The sequence below is a fragment of the Oryctolagus cuniculus genome, chromosome 21 (assembly GCF_964237555.1).
Source record: "Oryctolagus cuniculus chromosome 21, mOryCun1.1, whole genome shotgun sequence".
Taxonomy (NCBI): domain Eukaryota; kingdom Metazoa; phylum Chordata; class Mammalia; order Lagomorpha; family Leporidae; genus Oryctolagus; species Oryctolagus cuniculus.
In genome coordinates, this window is record NC_091452.1 from 9,128,202 (window position 1) to 9,147,412 (window position 19,211).

Here is a 19,211-nt window from a genome sequence, read left to right on the forward strand (position 1 = left end):
CAGCCCAGCTCCGGCCCTTCTGGCCACCTGGAGAGTGAACCAGTGGCAGGAAGACCTCCCCCACCCCCGGAACTCTTTCAAATACATAAGTAAATCTTAAAAAAAAAAAAAAAAAAAAAGTAGTACCCTGTGCCCCAACCACCTCGTCACCTGGTCACCCCTTTCTCCCCGTCATGGTTGCTTAGCCCGAGCGCTAGGCAGGAGCCTGGCGCGCCCCAGGGCCCTCAGCAGCGCGGGGCAGCCCCCAGCCGGGATGCCGGGGCCCTCGCCCCGCCCCGCCCCCCGCGCCGCACCGGCCGCCGGCGCGCACTGGCCGAGGGGGGGGACGGGCACGCCCCCGCGCCCCGCCCCGCGCCTGCCCATTGGCGGCCGTGGGGGGCGGGGAGGTGCGGGAGCAGTGACCCCAGCGGCCCAAAGCCGGAGCCCGCGCCCCGCGTCCAGCCGCCCGAGCAGCATGTTGCGCGCCGCTGCACTCGCCGCCACCGGCCTCCGGCCCTTCGTGGGCCGCCGCCTCCTGTCTGCCGCCGCCACCCAGGCCGTGCCGGCCCCCAACCAGCAGCCGGAGGTCTTCTACAATCAGGTGAGACCCCGCTTTGTTCTCGGGCCCCCGTCGCCGCACAGCCCTGGGCGCGACGCGGCCGGCCGGGAAGGCCCTGGCAGCCGTGGGCCTCAGTTCACCCACGTGGGGTGCGGGGCTCCGCCGCGGTGGGTGTGCGCGCGCGCCTGCCCCTTCTCAGCCCCTGGCGCGACACCCCGCGGAGGCCTAGGCGCGTCTGGCCGCGGCTGGGTTTCCAGCGCGGTGCCTGGTGCCAGTCTCCCCACGGCGCCCCGGCCCCTTCGTCGCCCGTGTGCGCGCGGGGTCGCCCCCGTCTTTGCAGCGGCGTCTCCGCCTGCTCCGTGGCCATCGCTCTGACCTCCCGCCCTCCTGCACACAGAAGCTGGAAAGGAGAAACCGCGCGGGAGAGGGGCGCTTAGCGAAGGCTTGTCCGTGCGCCACGGAAGTGGCAAACGGCGGGTCCCCGGCCTCGGTCGGCAGATGGTGGCGGCGGCTTTCACCGACCCAGGGGGAGCTCTCTGGCCCGAAACCCATGCCCAGTGGCCGCTGTCCTGCTCGGCCAAGACTTCGAAATACTTTTTCGTTTGATCTCTGAGTTTGCGTAGAGTGCTGGAGTTCACACGGAGGAAACTGGTTATGAAAGAGTTCGTTTCGTTTGTGCAACAAGTGCGAGCTGGCTGCTCCTCGCTGGCTTCCGTTCTTCCGTGCATCGGAGGGTCTTAGTACAGGCCTCACGCACGGGCTGTAGCCCCTCGTGGTTAGTAACAGCTCCTGTGCCCTGTGTAGGGCCCTGGCGCCTGGCAGGTTCTAGCCGTTTGACCTGTGTTGTCCTGTAATTCAGTCCTGTAGGTAAGTACTGTAATTATCTCCACTTTACAGACGAGCAGACTGAGTCACAGAGAGGTTTAGTGACTTGTCAAAAGTCTGAAGTCAGTGGCAGAGGTGGGGTTCTCGTCCTGGCTCCCGACAGCAGGTCCTAGCCAGAACACGGTGTGGCACGCGGAAGCCCTGAGTGGGAATAAAGGGGCCACCCAGCCTCTGGGATTACGGGGGCTTAGGGTGCTGCGAGTCAGCTCCCAGCTCAGAGTTCTCGTCGGGCGCCTTCGGGTCTGGCCGGGAACCAGGTGGGGTCCAGGCGCACCTGGGTGATTTTAAGGACTGCTACCAAAGCCGTGCGCAAAGGGAGTAAACGGAACGGGGAAGGTGAAACGCGTTTTGCATAGCACAAGCCACAGATGCAGCAGCTGGAGCGCAGGTAGGCAGCTGACTTCATGCCCGGAAGACTTGAACATCGGGAGTCCCAGCAGCAATGCCGTCGGGGGAGAGGCAGCACCTGAGCCCGGATTCTTCCCACGTGGAGGTGGGCGTCGGCCCGGCAGGGAGTTGGGGGAGCAGTGAGCTCTCCCAGCAGCTGCTCTGCTTGATGACTTTGTGAGACCATCACAGGAGCGCCTGCTCACTGTCAGTAATGCTGAGTGCTGGCTGTGTCTCTGGATCCGCCACTGGACTCCTTCCAAGAGCACCGAGGAGAGGTGGCTGTGTGAACCTGCAGACACTTCCTTAGCATTCGCAAGCGTGTGTGTGTGTGTGTGTGTGTGAGAGAGAGAGAGAGAGAGAGAGAGAGAGAGAGAGAGAGAGATCCATCTCAGGATGCCAGAGCACCTGCGCCAGCTTGTTTCACAGCAGTGGGGTGCCGTGGCTGACCTGTGACGGCTCTGAGTGCAGTCAGTTCCCTTTAAATTCTCACCAGGGATGGCAGCACCTTGCTGGAACTTGATGCTCCCTGCCTGTTTCCAGTGTTACTTTGTTGCAAACCCGGGGTGGGGGGGAGGGGGAGGCATGGGAATAGATTCCTGCTTGGACAAGGTCCTGCGGACTTATGGGTTCCTTGAAGTTCAGGGAACTGTTCTCACAAAGGAGCTGCTAGCCAGGGTGGCTTCCACAGGGGTGGGGCTCTCTTCCTGACGGCTTCGGGGGGTTTGGGGCATTTGGGCAATGCTGTGTTTGTCGGGCCTCACCAAGATGGGGTCGGGCAGCAGGTCTTCTTCCCGGTGGAGGGTGAGGAGGCGGACTGGCCGCAGGGTGGGCGAATCTCCAGGCTGGATGTGGGAGATTGCAGGAGGAGCCCCGCCCTGTGCTTCTGGCAGAGCCACAGTCCCCAGCCTCGTGGGGCTCCAGGGACAGAGCTGTGGCAAGGAAACTGGCGTCCGTCTCCATCCTGGTTTCTGGGCCGGGGTTTCAGCGCAGCCCCTCCGCCTGGGGCTCGGGCAGTCATCATGTCTACCCTCTCCAGTGCGGTTCGTCGGGTACGGTAACAAGTGAGCAGGGCGATGAGGCCTTGGGGAGGCTCCTTGAGTCAGCAGACACCTCCCGGGCACCCTCAGTCCCAAGGAGCAGGCAGACAAGGATGCGGCCCACGGACCCACGCGGAGATGCGCTCGAGTGAAGTGCAGCAGAGGAGAGGGAGCCGGTGTGTGCAGGGGCGGCTGCGCCACGTCTGTCAAATGGGGTCAGGATGCCATCTTCGTAGGGCTGCTGCGGGGCCGAATCCCAGCCGTTCGCAGGCAGCTGTTGGCAGCGCCTGGCTCATGGTGCGGCGCCTCCATATGGATGGCAGCCTCAGAGCTGGAGAGTGGTGGCGCTGTTGAGCTCACCGCCCTCGGACGGGCGGCCCGCTTGCCTGGCTTGTTTTCCTGAAGAGGTCAGCAGGCTGTGGGCAGGTTGAACGAGAGCTTGCGGGGAATTGCACTCGCGCCTCCGTGCTTCGCCTCCTGACCCCACCCTTAGAGAGTGGACAAAAGGGACTTAGTGAGGCTCTCGGGCTGGCTTTGTGGTGCAGCAGGTTAAGCCACTGCTTGCAAAAATGACATCGCACATTGGGGCACGAGTTCAAGTCCCAGCTGCGCTGCCTCTGACCCAGCTCCTTGCTCACGTGCACCTAGGAGGGCAGCAGAAGGTGGCCCGAGTCCTTGGGCCCCTCCAGCCATGCTGGAGACCTGGGTGGAGTTCCAGGCACCGGGCTGTTGTGGCCACTTGGGGAGTGAATCAGCAAATGGAAGATCTCATCACTCTGCCTTTCAGATCTTTTCTCTGCCTTTCACATAAATAAAGCTTTTTATTTATGTGAAAGGCAGAAAGGGGGGTTGTCTTCTATTTTCTGGTTCACTCCCCAAATGGCTGCAATGGCTGAGACTGGGCCAGGCCAAAACCAGGAGCCTGGAACATCAGAAATGGAGCAGCCAGGACTCGAACCAGCACTCATCTGGGATGCCAGCGTCACAGAGGATGGCTTAGCTGCACCACAGGGCTGGCCCCAAAAAATAAATCTTTAAAAAATGGATAAAGAAAGGATCGTCCTGTATAGAATTTTCTGATTCCAACAGTAACACATCATCAGAACAAGAAGAACCAAGCAGTACCGAAGTCTGCAAGCTTGAAACTCGTGGGCAACAAACAAAGGATTTGCCCAGACGTCCATGGTCACCGGGGCGTGGCGAAGGCGTTGGTTTAGGGAAAGCTGGGACGCTGGAGATCAGTAGTTGCCCGGTGAGCACACGAGACAACAGTGGTCCTCTGACAGCCACCCTGCCGTGGATAATCCCTGTCGGCAGTGTCTACGGAGCAGGAACTGGATTTTTCTTGCTTTCTGGGTGGTTCTTCGGGGATGAGCTGAAACCTGCAGCAGGCTAAGCTGTGCTTTGGTCTTTGTTGGGTGAATCAGGCAAACCGTGTTGGTGGCTGCCTGGGAGGGGTTCTGAGAGCCTCTGGGAGATGCAGGCCACCCTGGGGAGCTGGGGGCTTCGCTGGGCTCCGCCGGTTCCTGCTCCTGCTAACCAGTGTCTTAGCAGGAAACGCCAGCGGTCAGTGGACACACGCGGGGCCCGGGCCTGGGCTGCAGCGCTGTCTGGCGCCGGGTCGTGGTGAGCGCAGTGGACGTGTGCGTGTATTCCTGATCCCGGGATCGTGGTTGCGGGCACTTGTTCTCTCCACGGCCCTGTGCTGAGGATGCAGCCTATGTTTTTGCCTTTCATCCTGCCTGCTGCTCTGTGCTCTCGGAGGCTCAGAGAGGTCAGGTTCAGGTTCACTTACAAGATTTGCGTGCCATCAGCCACAGTGGTGCCGCCTCAGGAGCAGACCCTGTCGGTCACGCAAGGAAGTAAATATTTGCAGAACAATTGAACTGAATGCTTGAAATCAGAAAGGAGGGGCCCTGTTTGCACTCCCAGCACGGAGCCCTGATGCAAGCTTGGCACAGAACTGCTGCTCAGTAAATATTTATGGGAGGCAGGCATGGTTGCTGTTTATGAAAGTCGCGGAGTGGGAACCCAGCACTTCCACTCAGAAGGGGCTTGTTGTGAACTTGATGGAGAGTGTGGGGACGCGCAGGGTGCGCTTCAGTTGTCCAGGGCAAGGCGGCCGGGCGCCACCCATGAACACAGTGCGGGGACAAATGGAAGCCACGCCCAGCCAGCCAACAGTCCCATCGTGGAACCACAGGCCCCAGGGAGCAGGGGAGAGGGGAGAGGGGAGAGGGGAGGCGGGCTGAGGCCAGCTGGCAGAAAGCAGCTGGCAAGTCTGGGGAGATGGCTGGCGCTGGCCCTGACCCCAGAGTAACCTCAGGGTGCGTGTGTGGCTTTCCCTGCTTGCCTTGAACTTCTCTCCTTGGGATCTTGCAACACGGAAGACACCATCTGCTTCCCTCTGCACTTCAACCCCAACTTGTGCTCACTCACTTTTTGGGCAAATAGGATCATCCGGGGATACGGATTTCCTAGGTGACAGCAAAGCTGGAGAGGGAATTTTCTCGAATGTGTGCTGCCTCCTTAAGTCAGAGCTGCTGAACATAACGTAACGTTACTGGAGAACTCCACACTTTGGACTGCCCACTGTCACTGTCCTTGGGGGGGGGGTGGCAGCGGTGGCCTCTGCCCCCAGGCCCCTGTTGACCCTGCCCCAGCTTCCAGAGAGCCCAGTCTCCCCTCCTGCAGCTGCCAGCTCCTAGTGTCCATCTGCAAGTTGTAACCTGGAGGGCCAGGGAAGCAAGGCACCCAAGGCCTTGAGGACTGCGTTCCCCGACTCAGCAACTCCGACTCCTGCCCCGTGATCTGCCCCAAGGCTGACCCCCCACACATGAGGAAGAGGGGGGTTGGCGGCAGCCGCGCCGGGGACAGCGAAGGCTTGTGCTGAGAGCACGGTGCCAGGAAATGGTTACTTGAGCCGCAGCTGGCGAAGCGGCCCTGGCCAAGTCCTGTGCAGGATGCACTAGAAGAGCCAGTGCTACCCACGCTGAGTGGACACCCGGCCGGCCTCGCGGGCCCCGGCGCACGGGCGGCGGAATCGAGACCCCTGCGCCTCCCTCACGGCCACCCAGGCCCGTTCCATCCCTCGTGTCCCCGGGTGCTTTCTGCTGTCACCCCAGATCCCGCCCCCATGGCACTGCAGCCCAGCCCGCTCCTTGCTGGCATCATTCCCCGCCAGGACCTCAGTGCCGAGGCGCTCAGCACCGGGCCAGGCCGAGGCGCTCAGCACCGGGCCAGGCCGTGGCGGACGGGTCAAGTGGATGGGGCGCACGGGACGATGAGTCCGGCTTTTACACAACCAAGGGGGAAGCACTTTTAAAAAATGCGGGCTCGGCCGCACTCCCCGCAAGTGGCCGTGTTGAGCTTGTTATGTAAGTTGGGCTTTGGGTTTCGGGCCGGGCTGGGAGGCTGGAAAACATTGGCCTGGGCTTTGCGCAGTGTTTATTCAGAGGAACTCCTCCCTGGGAGCCAAAGTTCGGGGCGGGCTCCGCGGGGAGAGTTCCCGCCCCAGCCTCTCTGCCACCCAGGGCACGCCGTGGAGTCTAAACCGGGAGAAGGTTCCAGGTTCCCGCTGGAAAAGCCCAGGTTTATCTTATCAGCTGGCAAGGGAGGATGATTGTTGAAAACTCACCAGCGAAGGGTGACTCAGCAAAGTCAGGGCTTCCCAAGGCAAATGTGCCGGGGAGGGGTGCAGCTGGCGGGAGTTCCCCGGCCTGCCTCCCCCCCCCCCCACTTCCTGATCTTTACAAAACAGCAGAGCTTTGGGGGCAAGGACATTTAGTGCGCTGTGTGCGGGGAACAGCACAGAAAGCGGTGGTCTTTGCTCCCGTCTCCAGGGTGCATGAGCTGCAGGACCCAGGCCGCCCAGGCCAGGCTCTGGCCGAAGGCTGGAACTGTTGCCCTGTCCTGTGCCATGTCAGCCCCCAGCAGGATTTGCCCAGGATCCAAACCCAGATCTGTCTGACCTTGAAGTTGGTGCTGTCTTACAATATCCAGACTAAAAGGCAGGGCAGTGGGTAAACCACAGAGACGGAGACTTGGGATTGAGACTTTTCGCTTCCTTGAAGGCAGACCTGGAAGAAATGGACAAAGAGCAGAAGCTTGGAGTCCCAAAGACCTGGGTTCAGATCCTGACTTTTGCCCTTGCTGCTGGCCGACCTTGGCTGTGCCTCCGTGCCCTCTGCGAAGTGGAAAGAGTTTAAGTGGGAACGGCCCAAGTGATGCCGGGGCTGCCATGTGAGGAGCTAGGGAGATTCAGTACGAGTGACGTGCAGGTGGCCGGGAGGCGTGGAGGAGCAGAGGTTGGAGGGGACAGTGCGAGACCGACTGAGCTCACCCCGCCTGCTGCAGCCGCCCCGCCCCCCCCCCCCCCCCCGTGCTGTTGCACCCACAGCTGCACCGCAGGGGAGAGGGACCACACTCAGCCTGTGGTCACGGGCTGCTTGCCGAGCCAGCCTTCCCGCCCCCGTGTTAGCTGTGACTCCTGCAGGCCCAGAGCTTCTCAGCCCTCCACCTTCACGGGGGCGGGGCGGGGGGGAGTGGAGCATGCGGCCAGGCAGCAGAGTCAGACTGAGCTAGGTGTGGGGTCTGCCTTGGCCCAGGGCCCCAGCATTGGCAGCCGCACCCATGCTCCCAGATGGAAACTCTGCAGCCCCCCCCCCCCCCGCCCCAGGTGTCATTTCTGTAGAGATGAATAATTGACCCACTAACATGAAACCATACAACCGTGGTTGGAAAAAATCTCGTTCATGTTTGCCCCATTCTCCTGCCAGGTGCCGAGGGCCTTTCGCTGAGGGTGCACAGCTGGGGTTCAGCCTGGGGAAGTGACCACCGCTAGGCCCTTGCCTGACTGGCTCCTTGCTGGGCTCCTGGCATCAGCTGTCACTGTCACACTTACCCACGCCGGGCTCGGTGCAAACACATAGCACGCGGGGCTGCTCAGACTGGAGGCAGGCACCTGCTCCCCAGGGGCCTCCTGACCTTCCCTCCCCAGCCCACGCTGAACCACGTCCTCAGGACCCGCTTTCCCCTGTCTAAGGTTCTCTCTGCTGCCCAAGGTTACCTGCTCTGTTCGGTTGCTGCCTGCCTGTCTGCGCCCACCAGGACCACAGCCCCAGGGGAACACGTCTCTGTCCCGTGTGTCTCAGCCCTAGAGCAGCGCCAGGCCGATGGCGGGCGCTCACCACAGAGCTGACACAACAGCCCGGTTCCGGGCTCACGACAGCCTGGATGCTGGTGTGGTGCCCTGAAGATGGTTGCAAGTCCTTTCCAGTCCCAACGGGCAGGGGACGCCCTCTCCCCTCTCCCCTCTCCCCTCTCCCCTCTCCCCTCTCCCCTCTCCCCTCTCCCCTACCTGTGCATCTGGGCCGGGCCCCTGGCTTACTTGGACCAGTAGAATTTGGTGGCATGCAGCTCAGTTGACAGTAGCTAAGACATGGAATCCACCCAGATGTCTGTCAGCTGAAGACTGGATAAGGACATTATGGGATATGTACACCATGGAATGCTACACAGTGGTAAAAAATAAAATGCAACAAAATGGATGCAACTGGAAAACATCATACTTAGTGAAATAAGCCAGTCCCTAAAGGACACATATGTGTTCTCCCTGACCCGTGGTGGCTGATGGAGCACCTGAAAGGTAATCTGTAGGAGTGGGATTGACACCGTGAGCTGTGATGACTTTGTTATCTGTAGGAGTGGGATTGACACTGTGAGCTGTGATGACTTTGTAATCTGTAGGAGTGGGATTGACACTGTGAGCTGTGATGACCTTGAACAGCCCTTGTCTCGACTGTTGAGGAACAGTTTTTCTTTCATACTATTTGCTGAACTCTTTGCTTAGTGTAGAGTTAATCATATGTGTGTAAAGTTGTTGAAAATAGATCTTAGTGAAAAATAAGAAGGGGAAAGGAGCGGGAAGAGGGAAGGTAGGGTGGGAAGGGTCCCTGTGTTCCTCTGGTTGTATCTATGAAATGCATGGAGTTTGTGTACCTTAAGGAAAAGGTTTCTAGGGGAAAAAGAATTTGGTGGCAGAAACTCTGTGCTTAGATCTTAGCAGTCTCTCAGCCTCCACCTGGGCTCCTGGGACAGACACTCTGGGGAAGCCAGCTGCCTTGTGAGACCTCGGATGGGCTCGAGCCCCACGCAGGCTGGAAGCCCCTGTGGCCACGCGCTGCCAGACAGGCCGTCGAGCATGCGTAGCTGCGTCAAGTTCAGATGCGTCCGGCCCCGGCCGCCCTTGCGCTGCAGCTCAACACGGGAGCCCAGGCAATGGACACATCCGTGCAGACGCTCAGTCACTTCAAACCACGGAATTTGGGGGGTGATTGTCACGTGGCCGTAGGTGACTGGAGTAGGTGGGAACGTTCTCTTCAAAGAGACGAGGGCACTCCAAGGTCAGATGACTTGGCCCAGGTCCCTGGCAGGTGGGCGGCTCCAGCCTCAATGCCGCCATGGCTTGTGTTTTAACCTCCGTGCCGTGCCGCTCTGGCTGATTCAGGTTTCTGCACGTTTGAGCTGCACGTGCTGCCAGTGGGCAGGACTGGCTTGAGGGCGGTCCGAGAACTTTCTCCCTTCTCGTTGTAGATCTTCATAAACAATGAGTGGCACGATGCGGCCAGCAGGAAGACCTTCCCCACGGTCAACCCGTCCACCGGCGAGGTCATCTGTCAGGTGGCTGAAGGGGACAAGGTGAGAGCTGGTGACTTCCTGCGGGTGGGCACGTCTCGTTTCTTCCCTGGTCCTGTATGACCTACTGTAACTAAAACGCCACTTTGAAGCCGTAGAGTGAAGAAACAGACACAAGTGCTTGGTTGTGCATCTGGGATCCCAGTGTGGACTCCGAGGCTGGAGTAAAACCAAGGAGCGGCCAGGCCAGTGTGTGCTTTGCACACCCAGAGGCCGGAGGCTGTGACGTGAGATGCACAGCTACACGCGGACCTCGTGGGCCAGAGTCTGGGTCCGCTGAGGTCTGGCCCTGGAGACAGTTTGGATGACACATACTGGGGAGAACAAAAAAAAAGTAACAGTGTTTTAAAATTTTACAAATTAGAGTCTTAGTAAAGTTTTATTTTATTTTTTTAAGATTGATTTATTTGAAAGGCAGAGTTACAGAGAGGCAGAGGCGGAGAGAGGTCCTTCCCCAGATGGCATCAGCAGCCAGAGCTGCGCCAATCTGAACCTGGGAGCCAGGAGCTTCTTCCGGGTCTCCCACGTGGGTGCAGGGGCCCAAGCACTTGGGCCGTCTTCTGCTGCTTTCCCAGGCCATAGCAGAGAGCTGGATCAGAAGTGGAGCAGCCAGGACTTGAACTGGTGCCCACATGGGATACACCGCAGGCGGCAGCTTTACCCGCTACGCCACAGCTCCGGCCCCAAATGTTTTGTTTTTTAATAGCAAAGGTGTTTAAAACTAATGCAGGCGTGCGCTGCGCCCTCTGCTGTGGGACTGTGCTTTGCCTGGTAGGTGAGGTTCACCTCCTCTGCTGAAAGCAAAGCTCACGGGGGAGCCTGGTGGTGTCCTAGTGTGGCTGTCACACAGCGGAGTGCTGAGGCCCGAGGTCTGTCTTGGTTCTTGGTGCCGGGGGCGGGGGCGGGGAAGTCTGCAGCGCGGCGCCAGCACCTGCCCGGCTTTGGGGCAGAGCCTCATGCCGCTCCTGCTCCGGCAGGCGGCCTCCTGCGCAGGAGACGGACACACGTGGCTGCCTCACGTTGTAGCAAGGAGCTCCTCTTCCCCGCCCAGTCACCGCCTAACGTGCCCCCCTGCCAGCATCGCCGCTGGCTGTCAGGTCTCAACTGGGCTTTCCGAGGCGACGGAGCCTAGCGGTGGCTAGCGGTGGCACGCGTGGCAGTCCCACGGCTTCCCCGGGAGAGCGATGCCGGTGCAGCCTGCATTTGTTGACCCGGAGGGAAAGGTTCCCTTTGCTTTCTTGGGAATCAGAAGTGGCCAGAAGCCAAGCGCTGGGCCCCAGTCCTTTTCGGAGGATTTTAAAGTGAAGATTTGGAAGTAGAAGCCATCAGGATTCTCAGTGCCTGTGACCCCTGGAAGGGGAGGGTGTGCGGCTCACGTCTGGGGCGCCGGCGCCTGTCATCCTGGCGCTGCGGTGGGGGCGGGGCGGCTGGGAGGCGGTCGCTGCTGCCGAGGTCTGAGCACGGTGTGTGTTTTGCAGGAAGATGTGGACAGGGCGGTGAAGGCCGCCAGGGCCGCCTTCCAGCTGGGCTCCCCGTGGCGCCGCATGGACGCGTCCGAGAGGGGCCGGCTGCTCTACCGCCTGGCGGATCTGATCGAGCGCGACCGGACCTACCTGGCGGTGAGTGCGCAGCCCGCTCACATGCCGCGGGACCCAGAGGGCTGCCAGGGCTGCCTGGCGGACCCAGAACTGACCAGAAGGCAGAGGGCAGAGCCCTGTGGGCGTGAGCAAGCCCAGGGGCTTCTCTGATGCAGGAGACCACGAGGAGTGAGGGCAGCTCTGCTGGGGTCGTCACACCCCCTGGTCCTCCTCCCCGACCTCAGAGGCAGAGGAAGCGGGAGGCCTCCGCTTGCTGCCCCAGTCCGTCCTGCCAAGGGACCCTTTCAGGAGGCCAGCTGTGCCGGGGCACTCTAATCCTTAAACGGCATACTGAACCCTCAGGATAAAGTCCTCAGTGCTGTCCACAGGATCCATCCTGGTCTGGCTCCACACCCAAGTCACGCTGGACTGCGTCCCCACACGGCACAGTCACCAGTCTTCCGCGAGCTCTTGGAGCCGCAGGGCCTTTGCACATGTGGTTCTCTCTGTCTTGGGTGCTCTTTGCTTCATCACTGTTTGCACCGTCCCTGTTGGCCTGGTTGCCTGCTACGTGTCCTGCAGGTTTCAGTCGAAGGGCCCTGTGGCAGGTGTTTGGTTCTCGGATTGGCTCAGCCAGCCTTGGGCCTCCTCGGAACGCATCTGGCTGGTGGGCCGTTGTCATTCTCTGCCTGTTTGCTCTGTGGCTGCATGCTCGTCTCTGTGTTCCTACCACCTGCAGGCGGCAGGTGCAGGAGCAGAGAACGCTTTGTGAAACGATCGGTGGGGAGCTGATGCCTCGCCCCTCCCTTACCCTCCCTCCTTCTCCCTGCCCCGGGAGGGGCTGTGGCAGTGGCACACAGGGGACCGGCAGCCCTCAGCAGCTCGCTGGCTGCGTTCCCTCCAGCACCGCCATGCCTCTGCTGACCTTGTTCTCTGTCTCAGGCCCTGGAGACCCTGGACAATGGCAAGCCCTACGTGATCTCCTACCTGGTGGACTTGGACATGGTCCTCAAGTGCCTGCGGTAAGGGCGCTGGTTTCCCGTCGTCTTTGTCCTGGCCCTGCCAGAGGGCAGGGAGTGACAGTGGGAGGCCGAGAGGGAACCACGCGGGCGTTAGAGCAGCCTGCTGCGTTAGATTCCATTTCACAGGGAAAAGCCCCCTGTGGCAAAGTGTGACCTGGACATAAATGCCTTTCTCTGTTGGTCACTCGTGGCGATTGGCGGTTTTAGAGCCTGCCCATTTTCTCTGTGTTATCTCGTGTGCCGGCGCACGTCACGCCATCACAGGATGGTCCCTTTACCTCTGTGGGGCTGTGGGGTCCCACTTCTTTCTGCTTTTAGCCGTCTGCGTCTTGGTTCAGCTAAGGCCTGTCAGTTTGGGTGTCGTCTTCAAAGAGCCACACCTGCTCTTGTTGACGCTCGCCGCTGTTCGCTGGCCCTGTCCTGTTCGCACTGGTCCCTTCCTTTTGCCGGCCTTGGATTTAATCCCGAGCGCCTTCGGGATTGGGCGTAAGGAGCTTTGTGAGCAGCCTCAGGGTTGCCGGGAAGAGAAATGTGCTCCGTGGCTCCTGCGCCTTCAGGGTGGGCCTTGGTGCCGGCTCCTAGCTGTCCACGCCACCTGACCGAGCCACAGCCTCAGTCCTGAAGCCAGAGTCTCCGGGGAGGGACCCTGACTGGCTGGCCTTGAGTCTGGCCGGCAGTGGGCAAGGTGGACAGTCCACTGTGCAAATAACGGCCGCGCCCATGTGACCTGGGGACGGGGTGGGGGTGGAAGCGGTGCCAGGAAAGTAGGAGCTGGACACCAAATAGCAGTGACCCTTCAGAAGGGCCACGGTCAGCCAGGGCGCCCACGCACGGCTGCAGGCGGTTTTGCTTGTCATGACCCCAGGGGAGGGGCGAGGATGCTGCCGGGGCTGAGCACCCGCTCTGGAGGCCCCCCGAATCCCAGGCACAGCCACACTCCCCCCTGCGTTTCAGCGTTGTTCTCTGGCCGAGTAAGTGTCCTGGGGCATCTGCGTGTGGCTCTGCGAGGGAGGTGGTGCCGAGGCCTGCACTCCCAGGGGCAGATCACCCTCGTCCCCATTCTCTCCAGGGTCGCAAACCCGTGCGCCCACCCAGACCCAGGCCAGCTGTGCTCCTGGGCTGGCCTGGCCCAACACCACTCACTCCAGAAGTCTTTCTTTTACCAAACCAGGCGCCTCCTCTTTTCCCCATCTTTCGCGTTTCCTACTTCCTGAAAACGTAGCCATTCAGTACCGCAGGTGCAGAGTCCCAGTCTGCAAACCCCAGGCGCTCTAAGTCGGAAACTTCCTGAGTGCCAACATGGCACTCCAGGTGGAAAGCTCCAACCCGACCTCACGACCTCATGACTTCACGGGACAGGTCGCAGTGGAGACGCAGGTGCACCAAAAGATACTGTGAAGTTACTTACAGCCTCCGTGTATAGGGCGTCTGTGAGACAGATCGATTTCATATTTAGATGTGGGCCCCATCCCCAAGGTATCTCATTACATATTCCAAAGAGTCCCAGGTCCCCGATTCTGAAGTCTGAAACACTTGTCTCCTAAGCAAGTTTTTGTCACTTCTGTCCCCGTGTGTCCATGTACCAAGCTTCACGGGGTTGGGGCCCCGCTGGGGACCTCGTTTGTCCGACTGTCCATCTCAGTTCTGGGCTTCTCCCAGGGAGGGGCCGCGTTTGCTCAGTCCACCCCAGGCCACCCCGGTCCACGCTTCTCCTCCATTCATCCGTGCCTCTCGGTGCTGGTGTGTGGCGCTGGGCTGGCACAGCAGCCACGTTTCCATAAAGCTGTGTGTCCTGACACTGCTGCTTCCTGGACACCTGCCCCAGAGCGCCGGATCCGGGGGTTTGCTGTTTGTTGTGCGAGCAGCCTAGCTGATTCCAGGGTGTACGGACTGGTTACCTACAGGGGCTCGCTGGGACCTCGCCGCCCTGCGAGACTCTCTGGGAATAACAAAGGCAGCGGCAGGGATTAGACGGCTGGCTCGTTTGCTTCTCCTCTCTCTTCTGGGGGTTGCCGGGGTCTGCCGCAGCCCCTGGGTAAGGCTTGGACTGCTCTGTTTTATAAAGGTATTACGCCGGCTGGGCTGATAAGTACCACGGGAAAACCATTCCCATCGACGGGGACTTCTTCAGCTTCACGCGCCACGAGCCCGTGGGGGTGTGCGGGCAGATCATCCCGGTGAGTGCTGGCCGCTGCTGGCCACTGCCCCCAAAGGCTCGCTGGGGCCCTGAGGGCCGCAATCTGCCAGGCTCCTTGCCAAGGGGGCTTCGTCGGAAGCAGCCAACATGGCAGCTGAGCGTGGGCTCCGACAGGCCACCCTGGGTTCAAGTCCCAGCCCGGCTGCTCAGGAACTCGGTGACCTGGAGCACGTCCTTGTCCCCTGAAGTGGACATGAACAAACATGGTGCGTGTGTTGAGGAGGCCTGGCGCCTGGCACACGGGAGCGTTAACGTGGCTCCCGCACGTCACTCAGCGTGGTGGTGACTCGCCAGCGTCCTCCCATCACCCACCCCGGGCCGCGTCGCTGGCTTCCACTTACCCTGTGGGGAGCATTCAGGAAGGCCTGGCGCGGCTTCTGCCCAGGGCAGGCCTCTCTGAGCACAGCTGGGTCTGGGGGCGGCTGCTGTCTGTTTCAGTGGAACTTCCCCCTCCTGATGCAAGCGTGGAAGCTGGGCCCCGCCCTGGCGACTGGAAACGTGGTGGTCATGAAGGTGGCGGAGCAGACGCCGCTCACTGCCCTCTATGTGGCCAACTTGATCAAGGAGGTGCGTGGCGTGGTTCTGTCCGGACAGCCATCATTTTATTTTGTTTTATTTATTTGAGCGGGAGAGCGAGAGCGAGCTTCCAGCCGCAGGTTCACTCCCCAGATGCGTGCTGGGCTGAGGCTGCACCCAGGAACAGGGACCGAGTGGCTTGAGCCATCGCACTGCCTCGTGGCAGTGGTCAGCAGGAAGCTGCAGCCTCCCCGGGAGGGGTGGACTTTCCCCTGTCTGGGCTTTGGCGCGGGAGGATGACCCCAGTGTCCCCCGGCTGCTCGTCCGCAGGCTGGCTTTCCCCCCGGAGTGGTCAACATCGTCCCAGGATTCGGTCCCACCGCCGGGGCCGCCATCGCCTCCCACCACGACGTGGACAAAGTGGCGTTCACTGGTTCCACCGAGGTAGGTGTCCCGGGACCTCGCGCGCCCCGCGTTTGCCTCTGGATGAGCCCCCCGCAGCGGTGTGCGTCTCTGCCTCCAGCACTTCTTCCGCGTAGCTTGTGGGAGACACCTGTGTGGGCCGGTAGTGATGCAGCCGGGTTGAGCCCTTGTGGTTTGACTGGCGGAACCAGGAGCCCCAGGGCTGGACTTCCCAGAGCCCAGGGCCGGCCGCCAGCCTGAGGCCGAAGCACCTTGGCCGAGTCGGTCTCCTTGACTGGCGCTGCCATCACAGAGACTGTGGGCTTCAGAAAGACAGGAGTTCAAATCCCGGCCTTGCCAGTATGATCTGGCTGATTCGCTGAGGCTCTGTTCAGGTTGTTTGAGGAAAGGACGGCGCCGTCAGCGCTGGAGACTGCGTGCACCCGTGGGGTAGGGAGGACGGCGCCTTCTGAGCTGGAGACGGCGTGCACAGCGCCGCGGGGGGGGGGGGGGAGGCACGCCGCGGAGGGGAGGGAGAACGGGGCCATCTGCGCTGGAGACAGCGTGCACAGCGCTGCGGGGGGAGGGAGGACGGTGCTGTCTGAGCTGGAGACGGCGTGCACAGCGCCGCGGGGGGGGGGGGGGAGGGAGGACGGCGCCGTCTGAGCTGGAGACGGCGTGCACAGCGCCGCGGGGGGGGGGGGAGGAGGACGGCGCTGTCTGCAGGGGGAGGAAGGCTGGCTGAGCCAAATCAGCTATTTGAGCAGCACTGCCTTTTGTTTTCCTTTTAAGATTTATTGTGGTCATTCGAAAGGCAGAGTAACAGCGAGAAAGATCTTTCATTAGCTGGCTCGCTCCTCCAGTGGCTGCGATGGCAGGGGCAGGGCCACGCTGAAGCCAGGAGCCTGGCACTCCATCCTTGTCTCCCACGTGGGTGCAGGGCCCAATACTTGGCTCGTCGTCTGCTTTCCCAGGCATCTTCGCAGGGAGCTGAATTGGAAGCAGAACTCAAACCCTGAGCAGCACTTCCTAGCTGTGTAGCCGGAGGCAAATCCTTTATCTCCAGAAGCCTCCATTTCCCCATCCGCACAATGGGGCCAATGGCTACAGCCCAGCCAGGGCTGGCGGGAGACCAGGCGCGGGGAGCGTGGCGCGCATCGCGCCGCTGCATGCCTGACCCTGGAGAGACAGAGAAGTGCATGGAGGCAGACACAGAGTTCCTGGGAAAGGGATCGAGTTTCCTACCCCTGAAATCTCGGAGGGCTTCACCCTGGGACGTCAGGAGTACACCGGGCACCGTAATGAAGGCCTGCGCGCGGGCCCTGGGCTGGTGCCCGCACGTGGTACAGGCAGGATGATGCGTTGCTGCTCTTAGCCCAGTCGCAGGTGGACTCCACGCCGGAAGGCGATGATGCGGAGCTCACAGAGGGGACGGGGGCCCGACGGGGGTCACGTGTGTCCAACAGATAAGGTCAGGTGGCTTTGTGCCAGCTCCTGCGAGTTCGGAGCCTGCAGCGTGCTGGGGACTACGACCGTGGGTTCTGAGCTCGCCCTGAGTGGCTGTGTGACTGTGGGCACGTGACTTGGCCAGTCTGAGCCCTGGCGCCCATGTTTCTAAGTGGAGGGGAATCGCCTGGAACCCCAGCGTCGTTGGAGGGGTGAATTCCATGTGCCCAAAGTAGTGTGGTGCCAGTGTACAGGGGTCGCTGACGTCACAGGAGCTACACACGCCTGCTGTTGCTGCCATCATTGTCCCGGAGGCTCGGGCTGGGCGGCAGTGGCGAACGGGGGCTGGATTCGGACACCCTGCTGTCTCCTGTCGCGCGGTGACTGCCTCCAATGTTGGGGTGTGTTCTGTCCATGCACAGCCTTTGTTTCTTTGTTCCCCGCGCTGAGGGCCTGTCTGGTGCTGTGTCCCCCACAGGTTGGCCACCTGATCCAGGTTGCCTCAGGGAGCAGTAACCTCAAGAGAGTGACCCTGGAGCTGGGGGGGAAGAGCCCCAACATCATCATGTCCGACGCCGACAGTGAGTCCTCGGGGAAGGAGGGCTGGGCTGAAGGCGGCGCCGCCCGTCCGCTGTGGTCCAATCACTCCCCCCATGCGCAGCGTCCACAGGGCCTTGGGATGCAGCCAGCTGCCCGAGCGCGGCCTCTCCCCACCTCTCTCCTCCTGGCTCCCCGGGGTGCAGCCAGGCTGAGTGCCTGCACCTGCTCTCTGACAGCCTCCCTCTCGTCCTCGTGCTGCCCCTCCCTGGGGACGGCCTCTGTCTTCTTCCCAGCCCGTGCCCACGCCATGGAGGGAGGGACGGCTCTGTCTTGTTCCCGCGCAGGCGCCTCCACGGAGGGTGGTGTGCGTGGGTTAAGTGGGCAGGCAGCCGCTGGGTCGGGACCCTCTTCTCACAGCTGCCCCTCCGGCCCTGTCCCCTCCCACAGTGGACTGGGCCGTGGAGCAGGCCCACTTCGCCCTGTTCTTCAACCAGGGCCAGTGCTGCTGCGCCGGCTCCCGGACCTTCGTGCAAGAGGACGTTTACGCAGAGTTCGTGGAACGCAGCGTGGCCCGGGCCAAGGCCCGCGTGGTCGGGAACCCCTTTGACAGCCAGACCGAGCAGGGGCCGCAGGTCAGCCGGGCAGCTGCGGGGGTGGGGGGGGCTCAGTGTCCGGAGCCGGCGTGGAGCAGTGGGCAGGACTGCTGTGTGTGAGCTGGTGCCCTGCTGGGGCAAGTTGGAGGCCCCACCTGCCGACTCCGCCGTCCGTGTGGCGGCTGCCATCGGCGGGCACAGGAGATGCGGTCACAGCCCGTAGGGGGCCACAGCCCGTCTGAAGACCTTGCCGTGGACAGGGTTGCATGCCCAGTGCCTGTCTGTTCGGCAGCCTTGCTGAGGTGTGATTCATACAGCACAGATACACTGCTTTACAGTGACAAGGCTGTGTAGCCTGACCACTGACCCACTAATTCCAGAGCACGTTCATCCCCCCACCCCACCCGCCAGCAGTCCCTCGGAGTCCTCCTTCCTCCAGGCTGGCAGCCGCCGGCCCGTGCGCCCGCTGTGGGCAGGCCTGATTATATTTTACAGGGATGGACTCACGCAGGAGGCGTGGCCTTCAGTGCCTGGCTCCTGTGCCCGGCACGATGTGTTGGCGGCCCTCCGTATCGGAGCAGCTGTCATTCTTCATTCGTGCGGGTTGTTTTTTCAAGATTTGTATTTATGTATTTGAAAGGCAGAGTGACAGGGAGAGAGAGAGACAGTTCTTCCGTCTGCGGGGTCACTCCCCAAATGGCCACAGTGCCTGGGGCGGGGCCAGACCGAAGCCTGGAGCCAGGAGCTTCTTCCAGGTCACCCACGTGGGTGCGAGGGCCGAAGCACTGGGCCATTTTCTGCTGCTTTCCCAGGCGCATTAGCAGGAAGCAGAATTGGAAGTGGGACAGCCGGGACTCTGATGCGGGAGGCCGGGCATCGCGGGCGACAGCTTAGCCTGCAGCCCTGTGCACTGCCCCCTTCACCTCGTTGTCCTGAGGCTGAGTGATGTTCCACTGTCGGACGGACAACGCCCATCGCCTTTCCCACTTCTAGCGATGGGCGCTGGGGCCTTCCTGTCTTTTGGCTGCTGTTAATAGTGCTGCTGGAAACCTCAGCATCTTTTTCTCTTGTTTTTCTTGGTGGTTACTGAACTATAAATATAACACACACTTTTATAAGAAATTTGGGAAGAGCTGGGTGTTTGGCGCACTGGTTAAGATACTGCTTGGGGCGCCTGCACCCATAGCTGAGTGCTTGTGTCCAATTTCAACTCTGCTCCTGTTCCACCTTCCTGTAAGGGAACAGGCAGTGGCCCAAGTACCTGGGTCCCTGCCATCCACGGGGGAGCCCTGGGTTGAGTTTCTGGCTCTTAGCTTCAGCCTGACCCAACCCTAGGTCATGTGGGCGCTTGAGGAGTAAACCAGTGGATGGG

At 61.3% G+C, this 19,211-nt stretch overlaps 1 protein-coding gene across 1 annotated transcript in view; it reads left to right on the forward strand.

Annotated features, from left to right (window-relative positions):
- Positions 1-384: 384 nt before the first annotated feature.
- Positions 385-19,211, forward strand: part of ALDH2 (aldehyde dehydrogenase 2 family member) — a 28,684-nt gene continuing 9,857 nt past the window's right edge. Inside the window, exons 1-9 of the mRNA XM_008272245.4 lie at positions 385-580; positions 9,445-9,549; positions 11,025-11,165; positions 12,066-12,145; positions 14,211-14,322; positions 14,781-14,909; positions 15,189-15,302; positions 17,185-17,287; positions 17,694-17,878. Coding sequence (XP_008270467.3) covers positions 455-580; positions 9,445-9,549; positions 11,025-11,165; positions 12,066-12,145; positions 14,211-14,322; positions 14,781-14,909; positions 15,189-15,302; positions 17,185-17,287; positions 17,694-17,878 — 1,095 coding nt within the window. The 5' untranslated portion in view covers positions 385-454. The remainder of the gene's footprint in view (positions 581-9,444; positions 9,550-11,024; positions 11,166-12,065; positions 12,146-14,210; positions 14,323-14,780; positions 14,910-15,188; positions 15,303-17,184; positions 17,288-17,693; positions 17,879-19,211) is intronic.